Raw genomic sequence first — 23,423 nt, 5'->3', positions numbered from 1 at the left:
GAGACAGAGTGCGGCATAATATCACGCAGTTAACAAGGACACAAAACGTAAATATCGTGCATAGATCACGTGGTCGTTCAGTGGAGATTCGGAAAACAGTGTGTCGATTTAAACGATTGGAACCATATATTCTACGACTGTCATTTTTCCGACAACTAACCATATTTGAAGTAAAAAGGCTAGAAAGTATTTAATCGAAGTTCTTTTAAAGCGTATCAAGTTTATCAAGTGTCACATACCAGGCGAAGACTGTTTTACTACGAAAGATGAGAATCGACAACTCTTTTTGCGATAACTGACGCTTTAGGAGCGAAGAAGCGATAGAATTATGATCTGGTATGCATACGTATGTATTTTCAATGATAAATTACGTAGTCTTGAAACTGTATTTTCAATATCGTACTACTGCGTTGTTATCAATATTGCAATAATGTATATAAATACCATGTAAACGTTGTTTTGACATGAATAAGTTATGAGTGTGGGAAAATGAAATATTGTCAGTAATCGGAGATTACAATGACTAATTGCTCGATACTTTATTATAAAATAGATTACAGCATTAATGACAAAGTATGAAATAGATTTGCGATATTATTGTGATTTCCTACGATCTCACGCGTCTTTCAAAAACTTGTCAATATTTTCCTTCTTGCAAGTATACTGCGGCGGACACTTCCCGGCCGATCCATATTCCACAGCTTTCCTTAGCTCTAGAATAGTGTTTTCGTACTTGTCGAGCTCCACGGGAACAGATCTGTGAACAAGCAATAACTTTGCTATTACAGCTTATAACACGTCAAGTCGACGTCACTATATCATACACTGACCAATCATACCTAGCGTACAGTAAATGTAAAAGTAAAAAATAGCCCGCCAATATCCAGTCATAAAAACATTACCAACACCTGAAATAACTCGATTCACGGTAAATTATAGCTTAGAGTATTAAGAGGATGCTATACAGTCAGTCTCTACCGATCGAAGTAAAATGTCACTTATTTTGAATTTTACAAAGCCTACGCATCACTGATTCCAAAATGGCGCCATCAGCGTAATTCCACACGCAATTCCGAACAAAAATATCCAAAAAAATTTGATTTCGTGCGTAAATAAGATCACGAAATGTATTCTTACGATAACTACTAATTTGATTACAGGAATACATTTCTTGGCATCATTATCGTGCGAATGAAAACTTTTTCCGGGTATTTGTATTAAAAATAAATGAAATTTAACGCAGCCAGTAAAAACTGACTATAGATTCCTTCTAAGGCCACGTGCTTCAATGAACTAGTCATTGCATTTACGTATCAAATCTCAGGTGATATACGTTCAATTCAACGTTTGACTTGACGTGACTTGCGTATTGCAACGACCAAAAACATACTGTGGCATGAGCTTGAAGGTTTGCAGAAGCATTTCGGCGGCTCCGAGGTATTCTTTGGCTTTGTGAGGGACTTCACAGGCTGCTCTGTAAAGACATTTGTCACCGACGAGGTAGCCCAAGGCCAGGGCTACCTCACTCTCGGAAACTATTGGTTCTGTGCAGAGAAAATGAATTTAGTATCACGTGTCTATGTTACATCGCTTTTGGATTACGTTATTACCATTACAGAAAGTTGTATATTAATCAGACTGAAGTTTGTGAGGTTATTGCGATGATGCATCTTTGAAAAAAGTGATTATTCTGAAAACTTAGGATTACTTGAAATCTAGTAAACTGTTAATACAGCATCAAGAAACTCAGATTTTCACTTAAATCGACTTCTTAAGGTATTCTAAAGATGAAAAATAGAGATTTTTGATTCAACGTTTTGATACATCAACGTCACTAACTCGGTTTATACATGTAATAATTACCATTGTCCAACTCGCGCGTTTTGTATCCATGGTGCCCCATGTATCCAGCCCCGAAAACGACCGCCTTGAGTACCAAAAGTATCAGCAAATTTGATAAGTTCAAACTCAGTACCTGTAAGGCGTTTTCAATTACCGATCATGCTTCGGGAAAAATATCATCAATCAATTTTTCACAAACATCAGAGTTGATTTATTCCGAATCGTTTCTGTCTCACCTGGCTATTTGTTGCCGATCGCTGAATTAACTCTTTTGCAACTTCAGCAAGCATGGATCCGACCTGGACTCGAACTCCACGGTTTTTTACGAAGTCGTTTTCTTGGACCCAAGCAAATGCTACCGCGACTGTCACACCGAATATCAAAATACGCGAACAACAAATCATTTTCAAAGTTTTCGCTACTCTTATATAAGTCTTTGATGTTCTTGCCCTTCAATAGAAAAATACTTTAATTGGAAATAAATTAATCAGGTCCACTTTGATCGTGTGTGTAGAAAAGTAAAAGCTCATACGCTGAGATCAGTGGAAAAAGTTGACTTCAACTGTGTAAATAAAAATGAGGATATGTCATCTTTTCCGAGGAGCTTATAGTCTGGCCATTCATTCTTCCCACCACGTATTCTTCGCGATGCATCTAACCGGCAAAGCATTGTTTTCTATGTCGTAAAATGCGATATAATTACTCAAATTATTGTCCCTGGTCTTGTTAGGTTTATTGTCTTTGGAACCGAGTCGTATGCTTTCAGCGTAGGGTTACTTTCACTTAGCTGGAAATAAGTAGAGAAAACTCGAAACTTTTCCCATTCTTCTTCATTTTTAACAATATATGTGTGACAATGTAGTTGTTTCAGGACTATAAGTTGTCTTGTTAGTCCTTGCAGTTTCTTCACTTAGTTAACCACGCGTGCGTGATTACATGAAATTACCGCCATCGTAGCCGATCGGGTTAAACGAGCGAAACATGTCTGTAAAAGATGTTCGCATACTTTGGAAGAACTCGCTTAAGTGGCCATATAAATGCATCAACGAACTTAACAGGCTCAACAGCTGACTAAAGGTTGTTGTAATTTTAGATTTATGCTGAATATTTGCAATTCCTGCTTCACACTCTGAAATTTGATATCTCGATATCATTATGATTGTCGGATATACATTTTAAAAAACGTAAGGAGTTTCCCGAAATATTAATTTAACTGGACTGGCTGTTCTCAGCCAAATAAGACCGTTTGTAAATCAAAATCGATTTGTCGAAATTGTAGGGAACTGATTTTGTCTTACAACGAACTCTCTTTCAATTGAAATCTTTGGAATTTGAGGCTGATTAATTCGTTTGAATTTTTATTCAATACGGAATGCTGCAGCCATGAAGTATCGACGTAACCCGTCAGTTGTAGAATGGTGAAATTGCTTGATCCCTTCGGAATTTGCTCATGCAAGAGCCACTATCCGCGGAACAGGTCTTCTGCTGATGCAATATTTTTCGAACAAACAATCATAGTTTCGTCAGTAATTCGAGATCGCACAAGCGTCAATAAAAATTCCTGTTTGTCCACTTTGTGTTTTGCAATTTTGTTTACTCCCTTAAGTCTTGAGTAAAAAGAGTGAAAAATAGAAGTTTGAACATGAATATTCAATCTCGTTTTTTTAATTTTTGTAAAAAACAAACGTAGTTTATTTGTCAATTTTTCAGTACATATTGCGCACACAGTGTTATACTAATATATGTATAGTATATATATTATATATAGTAGTACAGTATTATTTAGTTAACTGGTATAAGATTTATTTGGCTTACAACTAGCTTACGTTCTAATCTCGATGTATTTCGAGAACCATGATTACCGATAACAGTTTGTTGGCGACGAAACTTTCTCGTCCATCTCTTCCGTGCCCCGGAAAAAAATTTGCCTCATTTTATTTTCCTAACTAATAATTTTGCTACAGCAAAATTTTGAGCGCGATACATGAAATACGACAAATTGTTCACTGCGATTACAGTTTTGTAATCTTTACACGAAGGAGGTGATTTGAAAACGGGTATTCGCCGATTCCGACTTGACCATTTTAACGAATCTTGGTCCTCCTACAGCTATCCTATAAGCTATGCGTTTGTTTTGTGATAATTTAAGTTAAGAATGTGTATTAAATAGGAATATTACGGTGATGGCTATTTACAATTTGGCGTCTTCAACCTGGAATACTTTACATATGTATAGCGTAGTAATTTACCTTTAAATATTAATCTTTATTCTCTTGAATATTGGTGAAGAAAAAATGGATATTATTAATAATTCGCTGATGCATAATTGGCACGATTCAAACGTCCTCATTATAACAGAGCAAAAATACGAACGTGGTATAAACAATGAACAATTGTTTTTCGCAACTACGTCATTGACAAAATTTGAATCATTGAATACTTTCTAAAAACCAACTGTAGCATCGAACGAGTGTACAATACTGAAAACGACGAGCAGAGACTCAAGGAAAGAAAAACCGAATATAAGAAAATATTGAAGAGTCAACAAGCACCCAACTGTGTATGAACGATCTGATTAGATTCCGTATGACAACTTCTCCTCGTCAAGACGGTGAAACTTTCTCTCTGACCGTATACAGATATGGATACTTTGCAGAGTAGAGGTTCGCTCTCTTGGTCGGTTAACTTCATCTCTCCGGTTGTTAAGTATCGGCTATATGTCAGCTATAGCTCCTTGATGTACTGCCGAGGAAACGTTTTTCCCGCACATTATACATCGCGTCCAAGTATCGAGCTAGAAGAAAACGTTTCCCGGCCTCGCTTGGGGGCAAAAGAATCCGGAACAATCGTGCCTGCGAATAGCGTCCATGACTTCTTCGAAGTGACTCGACACCTGGTTTGCGGCGCTCGGTTGTATCCTGAAAAAAATATGGAAATATTAAGGCTTAGTGCATTAAACCTGACGGGGTGAAGTGGCAGATTGCACCGTTTTTTACCACCTTAGTACCGTCTGTAGCCATGCGTTGATCCATTTGTGGCCATATCAATCGCATGCAAATAAGGACGTGCTTGCAAATAATAATCATTGCTTTTTAAACAGATAATTACGAAAGAATTTAATATTATTTGCAATGTATGTTTTCGTAATGAATTCAATAATGGGATAGATTGATAGAACTGAAAACAAGCAAAACATTATACTTAAGGGTGGTCACAAACGGTGCTTTCTGCCCTATCTCGTTAATTATTGCAAAATTGACGAGGCAAGCGGCTGATTTGTTTACAGGCTTAGAAAACTACGTTTGCTTAAAAACGCTAATAGTGCATGGATCGTGTTATGTTCCTAGTTGGTTGGAGGCGTTCTTGACGCGTAAGGTCATAAAAAACCTTCTTGCTTTTCTGTAATTCGTTAGCTTCTCTAGCGCGCAACGTCAAGCCGACGTAATCCGACTCGACGGTATTGGTCAGAGACTTAGAGTCCGTGCAGAGTGAGTTTTTTTTTTTTTTTTTTGCGCGCCAACTATCCAAACTGGGCAATGAAGTGAAACTGTGCTAGGAGGTAAGAGTTGAATCAGTCAGTAGGACGTTTGTTCGGCGAAGCGAAAGCTGAAAGAAAGTTATACATGGAGAGGCCGCTCAGACTCTATGCTTCGTCGTTGTTTAGCTATAGTCTCTGCACGCCGAGCTATCGCAGGACGTTTTAGTCGGACCGTGGGATTCAAGAGGCTTTGATCACGTGACATCTCTCTGTACTCACAATGCCAGTAGGGACGCCATCTTCTTTTCCATAAAAATCACAGCGTCGGGACCCCGGAGGATCATCGCGTCGCAGAATATCCTCTTGGCGCAGGGTGTGTTCGCCCAGTCACCCTCGACGTGTCCGGCTTCCGCGACTTCCGCGTTTTCCAAATTCTGCAAAGTGTCCTGGAGCTCCTGATCCGTTCCCAAACTGCGCTTCGACCTCTTCTGACCTTGCGATTCCCCCTCCGCGCTCTCCGACTGTTTTATCATTTCACCGACGATCTTCGCCACGTCTTCGACAGCGGATTGATCGAAATCCGCCGTTTCCGACACGTTCTCATCACCCTCGACGACAAGGATCGTACCCGCATTCTGAGACTCGGGTTTCTTCGTCCTCTGCAGCTGCACATCGGTAACGTCGATATTTCCGCCTCTGGGTACGTCGATTTCCACAATTTCCGTTATCTTATCTAAATTCTTTCTTTGAAACTGTTTGTCTTGCACCCAATCAGCCACTTCCGATTCCAAGCTTAGGACGTTGGGACCATCGATGCTTCGTCTGTGTCTTCCGGTCTCCACGTATTCCAGCTCGTCAACAACCGGTTTCGTCTCACGGTTTTCCATCCTGTCCGAATCGTTCGATTCTTCGAGTACCAGAAAGACACCGTCGTCGTCTTCTCGGCTCTGGCTTCGCTCTTCCCCCTCGGCTACATTGACTGGCTCGTTTTCAAACGTCTGAATAAAACTAGCCGCCCGATTTGGGCTCGCGAACGACGCTTGCCACGTCCTTGACTCACCCTCGACCCGACTGTTTGGTCCGTTCGGCTCATTTCCGTACTCAGGAAGCTTCTTCGCTGACGCTTCGAGGGCTCGTTTATGCTCCAGATCAATCTCGTCTTCGCCTGACCTCTTCAGGACGTCAACGTCCAGGTATCTGCCAACTGCGACAGCGCCTATTCCCAGCGCAGCGCCGGAAGCAACGAGACCCAGAGCAGGGATGAGAATGGACGAACCCGAGGCAACGGTTCCAACTTTGTTCTGCGCCACGTCCTGGGAAAGACCCAAGTTCTTCGAGATCTTTTGCGTCGCTTCCACCAGGGGGTCGAAAACTGGACGCGTAAGTTGGGAGACCTTTTCAACACCGGTAGAAAATTGGTTCTTAAGGTTTTCCGATATTTTCACCCAGAATGGCGGGTCGTTCTGAGGTTTCAGTCCGTAGAAACGGTGGTTAGGGTAATAGTACTTCGAGGAGTACGAGTCCACGACGTTTTTATCGTTCAGAACGTACTTCTTCTTCTGTCGAGTCTCCGAGGTGAACGTCGGCTGACTCTCCGAGTAGCTTTCGGGCTGCCGTACCTCGTTCTTCACGATCTTCGCCGGCTGCACACCCAATTCCGGATGAGCATACTGCAGAACCGGGGCTCTCACTCCTGGCTTTAAAGCGACCGGGGCGATCTTCTGACTTCCCGGAGTGTAACTTTGCGAGTTTGGGTAATTTGTGACACTGTCCGGGTGCAGCATTCGCTTTTGAACGTTGGAATTGTACCCGTCACCAGCCGCGTTGTAGATCTCGGCCTTGAGAGCGTCGTTTTGATAATTCTTCGGGTCCCATTCGAAGTACACGTTCGCCTTTTCCGCGTCGTAATTCCTTCCGTACCGTCGATTGACGTCGTCGAAAAAGTTCTCGAACCTCTGACGATCGGCCGTTTTGTCAATTGCGTAAAAATTGCTCGAAGGATCGAGAGTAACGACCGTTGCGCTCTCTGGTATCAGCTTGTTGTTTATTACTCTGGCGTTCCTCCACGTCTGGATCTTGTCCATCGGGTCATCAGGCACTCGTTGTCCGTGGATGGTCGGCGTCCCGTCGGCGTCCAAGGTCATCGGCGACCTCTTGGAAGCCGGTTTCACGTTGATCTCCGACCTTATCGTCACTTCCGCTGGTACATTCTTCGCGTTTCTATTCTTGTAGACATTAGCGCCGACGTTCGTCCTCGTCACCGGTCTTGGCTGGTTCGGCAGGAACGCGTGTCGCTCATCTTGATTCCCGACTATTATCGCGGGGTTCAATTTCTCGAACGAGACTTCCCGGTCGGATCTCTTCTCCACGTTTCTTCCGGCGAATATCAGACCTTGATGATCGAAATTCGGCTTCGAGTAACGCGCGAAATTCGCCGATCGGTGCAGCCCTGTCTCGACTGGTTTCCAATTCGTGTATAAGGGCTCCTCTGCCTGCAGCTTCTCTTCCAGAACCCTTTCCGAACCTCCGCCAAGTGGCGTCCAGCTTCCGTACTCCATCAGGCCCTCACCGACCTGGCTAAGATTCTTCCGTTCGAATTTCGACGGCCCTTCCTGATCGGTAACTGGCCCCGTTACCTGGCTACGAATCTTCGCCACCTGCTCGTTCTCCTGCAGTCTTCTCTGAGCCTCTTCGTTCTGATTTTGCGACTTTCTAACCTCCGAGACCACGTTCGATTCATTCTGCAAACGCCTTTCGGGTTCGCTGCTCGTTCCACTGGTTCCTCCTTCCGTCTGAACTATTCGGTGGTCTCTCCTTTTCACTATCAAAGTCGCCAGATTACCCTCGCTCGTTCGGACCTTCACCTCTTCCGTCTCCCCTGGCAAACTTCTCGCCACTTTTAACATTGTTCTCGTGTAGCTCGGCGCCGGAGGAACACTCGTCGAGGTGACGATGACCGTCGCCAAAGCGAGGACCAGCACTACCTGCGAAATAAAATATCAATGTGAAACGAAAGGTAATTTCTAAGATATCGATCATGTGCTGGCGCCGCCATAGACAGTATAATCGATAGCTTATATAGCGACATCATTATCAGGGTGATTCGGCGGTAAATTATATTGTTTCATTCACGGCAACGTAGGCTGCTCACTAGGTCAATGGGACACCTTTCAGCTGCTACACAGATCCATGATTCAGCTGTCATTTTAACCGATGATTGATTTTTGTACCGAATGACTTCTATCCCCGTTATACGTGTATTCGATCCATTCCACAGGGTAATATCCTAATCTCTACGACTTGTGCGCGTGTTCCTATTTCATGCTTATTTCACCGTGTCGACCGCGTTGCAATGACACGCATATAAAATGGGTTTCAAAACATTTTCGAAAGTCCAGTGTGTGTAGGTACGAAATAATCTCGCCGTCTTATTTGCCTGTGCAATTTTCTATACACACCATCGCGTGCAGCTGCGGGTACAAACGCGTGTCTCGTCGGATGTAACTCAACGAGCCTGGTTATTTGTCACTGATAACTCGCATCCGAGACGTGAATGGCGGCTTGGAACACCGCGTGCACTTAAAACGCGTGCGATTATCAACTCAGTGAAATTTAGAAATCACGACTCTTCTTCCGCTGCAGCGTTACAATCTCCAATGGAATAGCGTGAATATCACCGCAGATCGTTAGCCTCGTTACTGTGATTTAGAACTCAAGTTTATGACAGAGAATCGGTAATTTATTGACGAAGTAATGAGACAATGAAAAGGGGACATTTAAGGTTACAGCTCTTAACGATCGAGTAAAGAAATTTTGCTACTTGGTCAACGAAGTGGAATTCGGACAATCTGAGGTCGAGACTGTAATTGGGATGCTATATCGCTGGAGATATGCTGCACACATGTCGCGTGTGCCTTTCGTCTTGCGACCGTGCATACTTAACGCTCTACATATTGCAACACTTTGACCGACATTAATTACCCACCAATTAAGGCTAACTAGTCGACGGGTTATTCTGGACTTATACCATTGTTTCCTCAATTGCAGTAAATGGTCCTTCTCTTCACCGGGGCGTGGAAATTGAGATTACTTTCGCTAAATATCTCTTAATCGTACATTCTCGGCACGTAAAACGTCGTCGTTTTGCGCAAAAGAGTTTGAAACCTCATCGTGCTTTTACTTAATTTTCGCAATTCCGATTCCACCGTTTTACCACCGCGTGTGGGTGAAGATACGTAACGAATTCAAATTCTCGCCGTGAGTTCGCCCCTCGCAATATCGATGATTACATCGCTAGAACTGTGTCATCACGTTCCGGAAGTGAAGCAGAATCTGGCCAATACTTTCCCTCGTCAAATACGCACACCGGTCGATCAGAATTGGAAAGATCAGTGCGATCATCGAAGGATTCGTAAAGAAATTATCAGTACTAATTACGTGATTGATACATTCTTTTCCCAACAGAATATCGGAACACGTGGAGGAAGGTGATCGGATAACTGACAAAGTTAGTTACCCCAAAGAGGGGAAAAGCCCTGCACTACCTGAAAAATTAAATGCATTATGAAATTAATAAACGGTATGAGGGGGTAGAATTATTTTTACCTCAAACCTCGCCATCGCTGTGGTTTGAATACTTCCGGTGATGTATTTATTTACGTCTGCACTCTCGGAGGAATTTATATTTTCAAAAAATGTACGTTTTGCAACAGATTCACTAAACTTTAGTGACCGGATTCTTATTATCAGGAAAGGAAACAAATGTCGTTTGGTATTTAAGGACCCATTGCTCAGTGTGAAACAAAAATGGGTTCTAATTTTCAATATTTCCTTCTTTTTTTTTTTTTTTTTTTTTTACTATCCCCAATTTACGTCGAACACAACGGAGCAAAATCACGCGATAAATTAATCGGCGATCGGCAAGAATCGGCAGGTCAGTATGATCGACTCTCTTGACGTAGCACCTGCTCACTCGAGGAATATCTTCACGCGACTGACGCGAGTTCGCGGTTACCTCCTCATGTCGCTTCTCACCGACCTACTTCTTTTACCTTAGCCACTGTCTACCGATGAGCACCATGCTGCTGCTGTTGCTGCTGCTGTTGCTGCTGCTGCAGGCAACACTCTCAACGGTCTGAACTAGCTGTGCAGAGTTCTGCAGCCTGCAGGGGCTAATCGTGCAGGTTCTGCACATCGCGTTAGTTGCATGCAGTTGGTATATGTACTCGATGGATCGTGCGACTTGCATTAGGCCAGGAAGATCGTTTACAAGCCGAGCGAATCGCGGAGGAGCGACTTGGTTTTCGTTTAAGGTGCACATCGTGCATGCATAAATATCCTTGCAACACTTTCGATTGGCATTGTCAATTTTGTCAACGTTTTTGCAGCCCGATCTGCATCCCATTCACAGGCTTAGCACGTAATCGCGAAACGCGGGCAATATAGATTTGCGGATGGTATCGGTTGCACTAATATCGACAGCGAATTTTGAGACTTTTTTTTATACTAGCATGGTTCGTTCTATGCTGCAATATGCTTGTTATATACTCGATAACTTTTTCTAACCAAAACAAACAGGGTTAAAGAAGAAGTAGAAGAAAAGAAGATGAAATGAATCGTCAAAGAAATACGTTTTTAAAACATATTGGTATCACCGTTAAGAGCTAATTCAATCATATCAAGCAATTCGTGATGCGACTAGCCTTTGCCTATATTACGAATCGCTTCTCTGTGTGCCCGGTTAAAGTCACTGTCATGGTCGATTAAAAATTTGATCCACATTTAAGCTAATTTCACGACAGGCAAGTGAATCGCAATAAAGCTTGGCGAAGAAGAAATAAAGATCGAAAAATGTTATCAATCATATTTGCTAGACAGAAAAACAATTATAGTCCATTGATGTGAAAAGTAAATTAGACAAAAATTCGCATAATATTATATTAATTTCTACCTATGTGAAACGGAAAGACGAGGAAAAAAAACGACACGTTGAGCTCTAAAATGGGTCAACCAGTCGATTTCGTTTGAATGAATGAAGGTTGCAGGTTTTCTTTTCTCATCATATTAATTATTATGTGTGAGTGAGTTCCTCGTGTTCATTGGTTCGAAAAAACTCGTATATAGACGATCTGCGGCGCATAGAATTTTATCGGAACTGCCGTGTTGCTACTACCTGCGCAACTCGACCCGAATAAACTGAAACCTTACAATCTGGCAAATGAACGTTCTCTTTCCAATTTTCGATTTCGACGGTTTTTACGCGGCGACGGCAGCAGCAACATCGTATTGTTAAGTCGGTCGATCGGTTCAACACCGAGAAAGCGTTTCGCTCCGCTTTATGCTGCAGCGATAGAAAAGGGGAGGGCATCCGCATGATGAACTCTTACCTGCAGCCGTGAGTACGGCAAGTCTTGTATTTCGTGGTTCCGAAGGATATCATCTCCGGGAGATCTCAAGTTCACGAGCGAACCTCCAGCCAGTGTCCTCGTAGTTCCTCGGCCGAGTTCAGAGACCTTAAGTGAAAGGTCTTCAACGTTTGCATCAATCGCACATACCTGGGTACACGGGCTTGCTGCCTGCAGCGTCCTCGTGCAACCCTGAGGGCATCCAGGAGGAAGACCTCGGGGTTTGAACTACCGATAAACTACGTCGAAATAACGCAGAAAATTAGTTTATCAATTACGTGTTTTTTCGAAATTCAGATTTCTTTCTACGTTTCTGCAGAGCCTTTTATTCGCTCGATATATAATGAATTAAGAAAATAAATTGAAAAAATGAAAAACGAACTACGGCCAAACTTTCTTAGACCTCCGGCTTTAGTTGTCCTGATTTATTCTCTAAATAACGACGGATTATTTTGCGCATAGGCGAGATATCAAGGTTTCAGGGTCACGTTTTCATCACCGTTTCCGGTTCAGGATGAATGAAACTCACCGTCTGAATGAAAAGTTTGGGAAAGGAAATAAAATGGTGCGAAAAATTTTACAGTAATGTCATTTGCGCAAACGCTGGTGAACGTGAATAAAACGATATTTTGCTATTCGATAGAAATGAAATCGAGTAAATTCTTATAACCCAAGCTGAGTTATAGATAATTTGAGAAAAAGGATTTACAGTGAGAACGTTGAAAATGATTCAACTTTGATGGCTCTAATTAGATTCTAATATTTTTGGGATCTAGAGATTTTCAGAGATCACCTGAAAAAATTTTACGATCATTCATCTCCATAATGGATAAAAATCGAATTTTTTAAGCATCGTTGAACAAACGTTTTTCTAAAATTATATTCGCGGTTTTTTCTTTCTTCCTAACTTTTACTTCAGACTGTCGGTCCCATTCATTCTCAAATGCGAAAACAGTCACGAAGATGCGTCGTTGTTAACACGAGCGTAAGTCCAAAGCCCATCACCAGCATAATTACTCCCCATTTTAACCTCCGACGTTTTTATTTCCCAATTTATTAGCGTCCTTGAATTTTTAAAAGCACAATCAAACTTTGTCTATTAACAGCCGGATGCCCCAGGACTTGGTAATAAAAAATGAAAATAATCATAATCTCGTGTTTGTATAATAGTTAATCGTAATCGAACTCTTCGCGTTACATCGCGACGTCGAGAGACTGCAGCGAATGAATGCCTAATGCGGTATCTACTTGACAAAAACTTTCTCGCGCAAAGTTGAAGAAACTGCACCAAGCAATACCTTGTTTCTAAGATAACTTATACAGCACGTATAGCCGCACCTGTTTCACACGTGTTGCGTAAGCAATCGTGAAGCTAAATTAAGATAAACCCAAAGCAATTTACTTCCTATTCTCAACGACGTAAAAAGTTACTTGGGATTAAAAACGAAGAGCGATTAAAAAAATCGTCAATTACGCGATGGGGATCTGATATGTCTATTTTTAACATCTCGGTCGGGGGACCAGCGATATTTGACATTATAAAATGAATAACCATGAACTTATCGAACTTATGCTCGATTAAATATTTGGCGAAGGCTGCTCATTCGGACACGCCTTTATTAGCTGGATTTTATAAGCGATCCAAACTGATGAGAATTACAAGCAATCATGCTAATGCGACGATTGTTCCTACGCGGCTGGTCTAACAATAAACGAAGGACGTTTCCACGTATCTTCCCGCATTGTTTGGAACAGCGCACCTGTTTTCCTTGACACGCCGGTATATGGCAACCATCCATCTTACGTGTTGCCAATAACCAACCCGCCTCTCATTATTCCCATGCCTGTGCCTTATCTCGCATGGTTTGAACAATAAAAGTTTACGCGTAGGCAGATAATGACTCTTGAAATCGAGTTCAATAGTTTCTGGAATTCAAATTCTAACATCGTATTAATGATATGCAAAATTGTACAACCATTAGGCGTATAATTTACGCATATCTGCTTTGATTGCCGCGGAATATGATTACCGCATTCCGGAATTTGCGTTCTTGAATTGAAAAGATTTACTTATGTTCAAAAAATTCTATTCACCATATACTTCTGAGCACGCGATTAATCGATTATTAATTCAGGAAATGTGTAAATCGATTCTTTTCGCTTTTTCATATCGTATACTATAACAATTTTATTTTGCCTCAAAAGATCTTGACAGCTGTTCAACACGCGTTTTAAACTGTCTGACGTTGTCGTTTTAATAATAATTCTGTACATGAACACGCATGCACGCGTATCGCTACCTTCTCGTGGTTTACTTTATGGAATAAGAGAAACGGTCAAGAATCACAAGTGAAGTTTCTACCGCCGGCATTCCGGAGAATCAAACGTGACTATTATCACTTATTTCAGTTTATACTCGTCTCGATCTCCGTTGCTGACTATAACTTATTCTGCCCAAAGGTATATCCAAACTTGATCTCTTTTCCGTATTCAAATCAAGCTTAGGAAATCCTTTATCCAGTTCAGAAACTGTTCCGCTGCAAAAAAAAAAAAAAAAAAAACTGACCCTTTCAAGTCGCGTTCTGCGCACCTGCGCGCTTTTGGAATGTCGAATGGAGCGCTTAAACGTAGTAAAAATATGCGGCCCCTTGATACGGTCCAAGCACTTGACGTGAGAAAGTGTCGGGCTGAAAGATTGTTTGAATACGTCACTAAGAGATGGAAAATTAAAAGGCTCCCGCCTCCTCGAGGTGTAACTCAAACGCTCAGCAGGACATCCCAATCTTAGTGTTTCAGGCTTCATTTTTTTGTTTCTTGCAATCCAAGGCGTGCATCCGATGAGTGAAAGTAGTCGACGGAGTAATTGGGTCAGACTCCACTGGGCCATTGCCTTTGCGTCTGACCGCCGTTCGCCTCCGACTCTATACCTGTATACATGTATACATGTATGTACCTTCATCGTAACGCAATTTGTATCGCGTGTACTTGCAGTTCCGCGTTATTTTTACTCGTATTTTTAATTTCACTTTATCACAACTGGGGCCCAAGAAAATTTTCGTCTAGGAAAAAGAACGTTATTGTATCAAACCGAGAATTAAAAATCGAGTTTTTACTAGATATTCGCGTTTTGAACGATCATTTTCGTCTGTCCAATCATCAGTCTGTGATTTTGGTTTCAATCACCGTGACCTTTCCAAACTCAGAATTAATTTGATTTTCACTTTGATCGAATTATTTAAATAGGAAGATTATTAAAAATACAATAAAAATTGTTATAACTTACCGGTCGTGAATCCAAGGTCTGTTGATAAAAAACTGTACCTGGTATTTATTATTATCGTTGTTTTTTTAGTAGCTCATTACCAATTTGACAATGTGCTTCCAAAGTTCGATTAAGACGATGATGTTGTCATCGTTATTACTGTTATTTTTTTTATTATTTCAGCTCGAAACGAGTTTTAAAACGGGAAGTTGAAAGACTGGCTCATGGTCATCTCAAAGCAGCTCGTTTCTTCTCAAAGACGCTTTTATCACAGATTCTCTCGCCCCCCAGGCATTCCTTGTAACCTGGTATTTCGAACGGATGAGCTTACACACAGCCTCCGGTCATCCCGAGGGCCGATATTATATGTCTGACGGTGAAAGTAGCCGCGCGGCCCACAACCACGTGTTGATATTACACCTCTAACCAACCATTGACGATCGGGAAGCCGGACGTTGAACTGACAATGAGTGATACTTACGATCAGGCCTTGCAATTTCAGCTGCAATTTTTTCGAGACTTCTCTTGTTATTTATTTAAGAATATTTATTTCCACGTTACTGTATTTCTCATCGAGAGAATCGTCGCTTCGAGAGAGAGAGAGAGAGAGAGAGAGAGAGACATGTGTAAAAAAGAAAAGAAAAACTTCCTACGACATGGAAACATAAAGTTTCTCCACTCAGAAAACCGTTTTCTAGTATTTACAGATATCTCTGTGTACGTAGAAGATACCTTGTGTCTTGAATTTCAGGAAAAATGGCTTTTGCCATTACGATGAAAGTAATTTCCCGCAGAATCAAGTATTGGGTCGAGATGATTCACGAAACTTTCGCTCCCGCTTGCTGAATGACGAATTTTGAAACTTTTCAGTTGTTATTTCGTGGATTCTAAATTCAGGTAGAATTACTCGATCGATTTATTTGACGATATTTTAACGTTATAATCAAGTATTCGGCAGAAACGTATCACGAAACTATTGAAATGCTACTACTTTCGGTTACGTGTATCTTGAATTTCGAGAACAAGCAGCCACATTTCTCGCAACTTACTGTTTCAAAATCGCGATAGACCTGCTTGATAAAACATTGCGATTCTCAAAATTCCGTAGAATTTTCTTACAATTTGGTACGCGAACCTTCGTTTTAATTTTTTTTATAATTCAGGGCTGCTTATTAGTAATAATTCGTTGCAAATTGTTTTACTCGATCGTTCAAACGGATTTTTGCTTTCATGTGCGGTAATAAGAACTTGCCGCCTGTTCACTAAGCTCCTGTTGAAGCATTTACCAAATTAAAGTGATCTATTGAAGACTAAGAATACGGTCATCCGGTGATACCTAAAAAACGCCAAATTTTTGTTTTGTTTATCCGGTGTGTCTTTTATGTAAATGCAGATGACACGTCATTGCCAAAAACATGGTTTCAATTGATACGGCATTAATTTTGATGAAAAAAATAAGCTTTTTTTTCACCCGCTGCCGTTCGAAGTGGGTTAATTTTATTTATGTATCTGACTTATTTTTTTTCTCTAAATTGTAATCCGATTATTTATGGGTACGATTAATTAACAGCGAAGGACAGTACATAGTTCATTATAGATCTGCAGCAGCGCGCAGCGGTGAGAATCGCCCATATACGAGTATGTAGGAGCAAACATCTTTGCCTTGGTGGATCGGCACGTTGATTTCTCAACGCATTGTATATAAAAAAAAATTCAAACTAAACACGATTCCGTAATTTATAAATTACGTTATACATATTGGACGCAGTTTATACATATTCGTTCGGAACTGAAATCATCGGTTCGATATCGAATTTCATGGACAAGTATCGAATTCTGGATGAATTACGGTGATGGGCTTTATTACTCTACAAGGTTTCAGACCGTGACTAAATCTCGTAAATTATAGCTGCTAACTCCAGTGTGGTATTCATCTCTTCCTGTATCTTATTATTGTAGATCATTAGAAGGATATTTCAAGGATATATACGCGCTTGAAATTAGCATGAATATTTTAAAACGATATTAAACTTTTGCTATTTCTCTAATGTAATAGCACGAGGGCCCACGACCAAAATCTTTGTCTCTTAACATTCCGGCCAAAACAGTAAAATATTGGTAAATCATTTGACCTTAGATTCAAAAATGCGAATTTCAAACATTTCGGACGCAGCGTCCGGCCTGACTGCATTTTCAAAAATGTCAACAAATTTAACCGAACTGTATCACAGAATTCCGTCTGAAGACTGATAAATTTCTCGGATGTAGAAAAAATCGATGTAAGATAAATTGAGTGCAGCTGAATTAATTACCAATAAATGTTCATGAAATTCTCAGAAAGATGACTGCGAAATTTGAAAAGATGTATGAAAGTTATGTCATGCAATTGTCAAACTTTAAAAATTACAATTAATGAAACTTGAGCATAGATTTTTATTTTTTATCAAAACGGTAAGTCAACTACTTTTTTTCAAAGAATTTTGGGACCTCTCTTGACAAAAATAAAAATAAAAAAATAAATAAAAATTAACAAACGTGAATAAAAGTGCAAAAAAAAAATCACATTCCCTTCAAGCTTTTGAAATGATCTTTTTACAATGGCTCAAATATCTTGAGGCACATTATATCCAAATTGGAAATTAAACGAATTCGAATGAAGCAAATTACAGTAATAACGATAATGATTATCGTGACTGGGGCGGAGCTCTTCAACGAAGCCAGTCGACGGAGAAACGATATGAGAATTACAGTCACGCGGCGACATCTCTCGTGACGGAGTCAAACCTGTACTTAAGTAGTGACGGGTACGTATGCAGTCGGACGGCGAGTGGAGAGACCGGTTTGATTATAGGTACATACTACATACATATACCCAATTCGTACTGACGAGTCGTTCGATTTTTAAAATGAAATAAATGTATTCTCACGACCTTTCGATCGCGGAATAAAGGATAATAATAAATAAATTGTACAATTTGGGGTGAAAATTTTAGATATTTTTTTTTACCCCTATTTTCACCCCTTTATCGTTAACCCTGATACGCTTTATTTAAGGCACGTGCGAAATTTACACGATGTAGAGGTATAACGATAAGACCATGGCAACATCAGATATCCAGGCCGTCACGTTTCGAGGTGCTGCACGGTGTGATCTGATGGATCGAATTCGATTACCGGTATAAACTTCATCCGACAACATGCCAACGTTCGCCAGTTATGGAGCAAGTCACCGGGCAGATACGCGAATGTTCAGGATTTAACGGGGGTGAGAGAAAGAAAGTAAGAAAAAAAGACAGACAGACAGACAGAAACGTGCTCCTGACGTGTGTAACTCGTGGTTCAAAAGTCACAAGTTAATAGGACCAATTTTCCGGTGTGAACGTGCGTTTAGAAAGTCGCGGTTCATACCGCAAGAGCTGCTCGGTTTGCCGGTTGCAGGTTTTATATTAAACCGACCTGCGACTAACGCCGGCGATAATCGTCCTCTCTCATTCACCTGAAATCTGACTGAGAGAACATTTCTCCTTCCTTTCATAGTTCTACTCGAAAGTCCACCCATCTCGGTGTAATAATACCAGTTTCTCGATCCTCAAATCGACTTCCGCGCCGCCTACCGATCCCACCGTCTACCTATGTAGAATCGCGAAAATACCGCTACGCTCATTACGGCCCTGACATCGCCTCTGACGAATTACATTTGCATGCATTTCTTGTCATGTCTCATCACTCCCGGTTATACGACATGCAATTTTTTCTCCCTTCACGTCGACTCGCGTAATCGTACAAGGTACAACCATTTCGAATTACAAGCTAAAAGCGAGAGGAAAAGATGCGTTTCACCTGTTTTAATTCCGCGAATACGGGAGAACTCAGATTCGTGAATCGCTGTACAGAATAGTTTCATTAATACAAAAGATCTAATAACTAATACTAACAAAGTTGAGAAATTTTCATAGATTCGTATATAAATTTTTGTGCTTTAATCATTTCAAATACATAACAAAGAAAATTTTTTCACACCTAATGCTCAATCTGAGGATTACGCTAATGTTCCAATTTCTGGTAACCGAAAAACCGACGGACGTGATCGGTATGCATATTGTCAGAAAAACAATCACGTCTGAAATGATCGATCAGGAATTTATTGACGTGTGGTGAGATATTGGGACTTACAAATATTGTGGATGTAGAAATGAGAACGCTTACTGTACACTTTATAGGTATACATTATAAAATACGCGTGGAAAAAGGAATTAATATTATACTTATATGAGGTTTATTTTGAAAAAAATATAATAGTATTACCCCTCCCCGTTTTTCTAGTTGCTTCTAATTCTAATCGTTGTCGGCCACTTGATTCATTCCGAGATTCCAGGCCTGCCACCGACGAGTTTAACAAGTTATCAAATTACAATCCCTCTTCTTAACTGACTGGAACAATTCACGCAGTCCGTTATGCTTTGCTGTTTCTTCAGACGTCCTGCGGGATAACGTGAAACAATTATTACCTTGTTATTACTTGACCCGTATGACCCGTTGATGCACGGCCAACACGGAATACTTAAAACTCAATTAAAATCCGGTTGTGAAAGTGACAAAATAGTCGAGGATATTCAATCGTTTTTTTTCTGTTGACTTGGAATTATATCAACGATGCAGCTATGGCTCACCTCATCACGAAGTTCCATAAAATATTTTGCAACATGTTAGACTTCGGTTTACTTCCGGCCAATATCATTTCGCAGATATTTTTATCCTCACAGGAAATCAGTTCTTCCATTCGCAAGCTCTTGTGCTCTGGTGGTAAATTGATGTCTTTCAATTTTGACAGAGGTATAGACGATTCTCTGCAAATTTCAAATCGGTTATCAATCGTTTTTACCTTTTTTATTTTCATGCTAATTTTAACTCAACATAATTGGAATTGTAAATTCTTAATTTTAATAGTTAATTTTTTACTGTTCAGGCAACGAAATACTTAGCCAAAACTACTCAACGATATTAACGTGTATTTTATACGATCCAAACTTTTTCCGAATTTCATTTAAATATAACTATTTTTCTCCATTCGTCACGCGTAAGTCGAAACGCGTTGAAAACTTTGCACGGAGTATTTCGCTGGTTAGACAAGCAAGATAATTGATTTAGTCGAATGAATAAAGATATTTGAATCGAGAATTTGGACTTGATAATTACGTGGAATTGCCAATCTGAACAATATTCGGTGACAGCGTTGCGAGAAGAAGACCAAACGGTAAAATCGTGCCTATTAGATGCACGATTTTCTTCCATGGTGACACTCTGGAATGAATTTAAAAGAAAAAAATACATCGCTGAATATTAAGTTTCATTTGTGATCCCGAGAGAATAAATAACGCGTACCTTCGTTCCCTGGGTAAAGTGTGAACAACTGGATCATCCGGAAGGTATTCAAAGTTGCTGTTCGAAAAGTGTGAAGCTTCCTGATAAAACTTATATGGAAATCTATGGCTTTTCACAACCGGAAACTCACCAGCGTCGAAACTTGGCGGTGGTTTTTCATATTCGAAATTTTTACCCCCGTCAAAGGGCGTCACGAAATTCACCTCGTCACGGTACAAAGACGACGGATATTCGAACTGTTGTGAAATATCGCGGGACGGCGGATTTTCGAACCACGAGGTTTTATCGGGGGAATTCAGGGAATAATCAGGCCTCTGAAACGGCGGTGATAGCAGCGGCGAACTTTGAAATAATTTCGGAATATTTTTGGCCTGATACGACGGGTTCGAATGGCCGAAAGAAGCCCCGCCGGTGACGATAGGTGGTCGAAAATATTGATTTTGACCGGCGATCGCAGACGGAAAGAAGCCCGGTTCCGAGGGCGGAGAGTTTTCGTTATAGTTGTAATAATTCTGGCTCAAATTGTTCGTCTCGTTTTTTCTCGACGGATTTTTTTGCCAATCCTGAGTCTCCGATTGGACCGATAAAAAGTTTTCAAATTTCAAGTGATTCGGCTTGTTGAAGGGACTCGAGTTCCCTGATTCGAATTCCTCGATCTCTCCGAGATGTACGCTCGGCTTGAATTCCTTCGCACCGTCCGTTTTCGGCGTCAGTGACGTATCCGTGGATATTTCTACGGGGGTTTCCGACCTCGATGAGTTCGAATCGGAGACTTGAATCCTCTCCGATACGTTACCCACTGCATATTCATTCTCGAGACGCTTGAAGTCGACTTCTGAAGAATCCGTTTCAACAACCGCTGCGGTCTTCTCCAGACTCTCGTGATCGCTGGAGATGATCCGAACACAGACACAGAGCAGACAGATGACTGCCTTCGCCTGAAAATCGATACGAGATTTTAAATCCGTTGAAAGTTCGCGTGGAAATCGAATATCATGGAATGGCGGAGAAAAACGTTACCTCCATAACAAAACACGTCGGACTAAACTTTGGATTTGCATGCTTCCCGCCTTTATTAAATTTCTAGCAAGCACGATTTCTGCGCCGTTTTTAAAAAGCGTGAACAACGCGCCACTTTTTCTCCGTGCGTCGGTGACAATAATTTTTAATCACTCTTATGGCGCACTCCACTTATCCCGCTAACCGAAGCAGATTCAAACTTTTAAACGTTTTGGTTCTCAGCCGGGGACACGAGGAGATGAATAAGAAGACCTGGGTCTTTAGTTCAGGATGGCGTCAACCTCCGGAACAACATGTGTTTTCGCATGTTCCCGACCAGATTTCTAATGAGCTTAGACTTGAATTATCGCACATAATTTCGCAAGTGATTGTGCTCGACAAATGTCTTCTACGACGCTATTTTCAACGAAAAGGAGGTTTTCGTACCGAAAGTCACCTCGCTGTGCTTAAGTTTCTAGAAAAAATTAGGAACGTCTCGACTAATTGAATAATAAGAACATATACTTGGGAGGAAAGAATCTGGTCTTCTAAGTGATTAAAGTTTATACACCCGTCCATTCTCGTCTATTGCCATTTATTTATACACGTCAAGTCCCGTGTAATAAATCATATTCAGCGGTATCTATAAAATGAAGTTTCAAGTCTAAATAATTCCCATCTTAAGAGGCATTTATCTACCGCAGAAGTACAAAATTATGTTATGGATTCACATAATTATATGCTAGCTCCGTGTATCAATGGCCCAGATCTTACGGTTCGTGGAATATACAAGAGACTTATTTTTTCGTGAAAAATTGCCAAAAAAAATATATGCAAATTAGTGTACCGGGAGCATAGAATCGTGTTTTCATAAATCTAGAATTAGAATTTCTGTCTGAAGACATACTTTCTCAAAAATTGACAATGCAATGTAAAATAAATTTTGAGATTTTGCACTTAAAAGAGATGTCAAGGCTCAAGGGTTCAATTTGGGGATTGTACGTGTGCTACAGAAAAAATGACTATAACAGTGAGTCGATGATACTTCCTTCGTAATTGATGAGTATTTCATTCTCTTGGAGAGTAAAACGGGGATAGTCGTATACATTATCTTGAAAATCGACGGTCAATGTACCAAAGAAAGTCAGAGAGGATCAGGGCCTTGGGAATCCCCGATTCTACAGTAGTATGAAATGTTTAAAGTTTAAACTTTAGACCCAGGCGAGTATTCGAAGTGCAGCGAACCGTCGAGCCGCCAACGCGAAGAAATGCTAATTGCAAGATGTGAGAATATACAAGATCGTTCAACAATGAAAGTAGCCCCGAGACCGTGGTGGACTTTTTGCTATACGATTGCTTTACTGACCCAATTCCGGGTGGCATAGTAGGCCGCACTCGACGAATGACTCCTATTCCTTGGAGAGGCAATTCACTTTACTAGCTCCGTTCCGGCGACGCAGAAAATAGTAAAACCGTAAGTGCACATCGTAAAATAAATATTATCGCGTTGTCTCTCAAGCGGTGAGAGGCATGTCGAGGTTTGAAAAACTCCAATTTCACCTCAGCCATGCGAAAAATTAACTATAGATACAAGCGTATTACGTTGTGTACACAGCCGTCGATGGACACTGCTTTGAATATAGGTGTAGGTACACGATACGGGGATGCTACATTTACACCAGCCCGAAGACCTCGATGCAATGGAAAGCGCTAAAATTGACACAGTTTCGTTAGAAGGATCTTGATATTCTTGTTTTGTAGAAATGTGCAGTTTTTTTTTTTTTATTATTATTATTTTTTTTTTTATTTCATTTTTCTTATCTCCGTTTCAAGTTCATTTGCTCGTCTCCGGCGGATTATCCTTTCGACTATAAATAACGTCGTGCCTTTGTTAACTGAGAAATTGACGGACGGACAGCAAATAAAATTGCACACTCTCATCGGAAGTTACGATTCAAGGATAGATTCATTGAAAAAACACTAAATTGAAATGTATAACCAATTCTCACTAATTCTCACACACTACTAGCAATAAGTGTCGCTTTCTCCCTCTCTC

The 23,423-nt window shown here is 40.8% G+C and overlaps 3 protein-coding genes across 4 annotated transcripts; all 3 read right to left on the bottom strand.

Annotated features, from left to right (window-relative positions):
- Positions 1–543: 543 nt before the first annotated feature.
- LOC124413071 lies at positions 544–2,285 on the bottom strand. The gene is made up of 4 exons (XM_046893403.1): positions 2,079–2,285; positions 1,864–1,975; positions 1,391–1,544; positions 544–757 (listed from the first exon to the last, which is right to left on the bottom strand). The coding sequence occupies exons 1-4, from the start codon at positions 2,244–2,246 to the stop codon at positions 616–618; spliced, it is 576 nt and encodes a 191-aa protein (XP_046749359.1). The 5' UTR covers positions 2,247–2,285; the 3' UTR covers positions 544–615.
- A 1,239-nt stretch (positions 2,286–3,524) lies between these two features.
- LOC124413147 lies at positions 3,525–10,406 on the bottom strand. Of its 2 annotated transcripts, none has more exons than XM_046893526.1 (3): positions 9,926–10,406; positions 5,600–8,304; positions 3,525–4,760 (listed from the first exon to the last, which is right to left on the bottom strand). In XM_046893526.1, exons 1-3 carry the CDS (start codon positions 9,938–9,940, stop codon positions 4,637–4,639), a joined length of 2,844 nt encoding a protein of 947 aa, XP_046749482.1. In that variant the 5' UTR covers positions 9,941–10,406; the 3' UTR covers positions 3,525–4,636. The 2 variants fall into 2 exon arrangements, with proteins under 2 accessions (XP_046749482.1, XP_046749484.1); XM_046893528.1 differs by lacking the exon at positions 9,926–10,406 and adding an exon at positions 8,779–8,797.
- Positions 10,407–19,239: 8,833 nt separating this feature from the next.
- Positions 19,240–21,421, bottom strand: LOC124413045. Its single transcript, XM_046893361.1, has 5 exons — positions 21,389–21,421; positions 20,369–21,306; positions 20,183–20,287; positions 19,657–19,833; positions 19,240–19,466 (listed from the first exon to the last, which is right to left on the bottom strand). The coding sequence occupies exons 1-5, from the start codon at positions 21,392–21,394 to the stop codon at positions 19,379–19,381; spliced, it is 1,314 nt and encodes a 437-aa protein (XP_046749317.1). The 5' UTR covers positions 21,395–21,421; the 3' UTR covers positions 19,240–19,378.
- Between the last annotated feature and the right edge of the window lie 2,002 nt (positions 21,422–23,423).

The sequence above is a fragment of the Diprion similis genome, chromosome 12 (genome assembly GCF_021155765.1).
Source record: "Diprion similis isolate iyDipSimi1 chromosome 12, iyDipSimi1.1, whole genome shotgun sequence".
In the NCBI taxonomy this organism is placed as follows: Eukaryota; Metazoa; Arthropoda; class Insecta; order Hymenoptera; family Diprionidae; genus Diprion; species Diprion similis.
The sequence above is the reverse complement of the archived record's forward strand: the minus strand, read 5'-3'. Positions and strand labels throughout refer to the sequence as shown.

Excerpts from the sequence above, each read along its gene's own strand:
- LOC124413071 (XM_046893403.1), bottom strand. The coding sequence starts at position 2,246 with ATGATTTGTTGTTCGCGTATTTTGATATTCGGTGTGACAGTCGCGGTA. Across the intron at positions 1,976-2,078 it reads GATCGGCAACAAATAGCCAG|GTACTGAGTTTGAACTTATC; the intron begins GTGAGACAGAAA and ends AACGCCTTACAG. Across the intron at positions 758-1,390 it reads ACCTTCAAGCTCATGCCACA|ATCTGTTCCCGTGGAGCTCG; the intron begins GTATGTTTTTGG and ends GCTTGTTCACAG.
- LOC124413147 (XM_046893526.1), bottom strand. Across the intron at positions 4,761-5,599 it reads ATGGCGTCCCTACTGGCATT|GATACAACCGAGCGCCGCAA; the intron begins GTGAGTACAGAG and ends TATTTTTTTCAG.
- LOC124413045 (XM_046893361.1), bottom strand. Across the intron at positions 20,288-20,368 it reads ACTTTACCCAGGGAACGAAG|AGTGTCACCATGGAAGAAAA; the intron begins GTACGCGTTATT and ends AATTCATTCCAG. Across the intron at positions 19,834-20,182 it reads GTTCAGATTGGCAATTCCAC|AGAATCGTCTATACCTCTGT; the intron begins GTAATTATCAAG and ends TGAAATTTGCAG.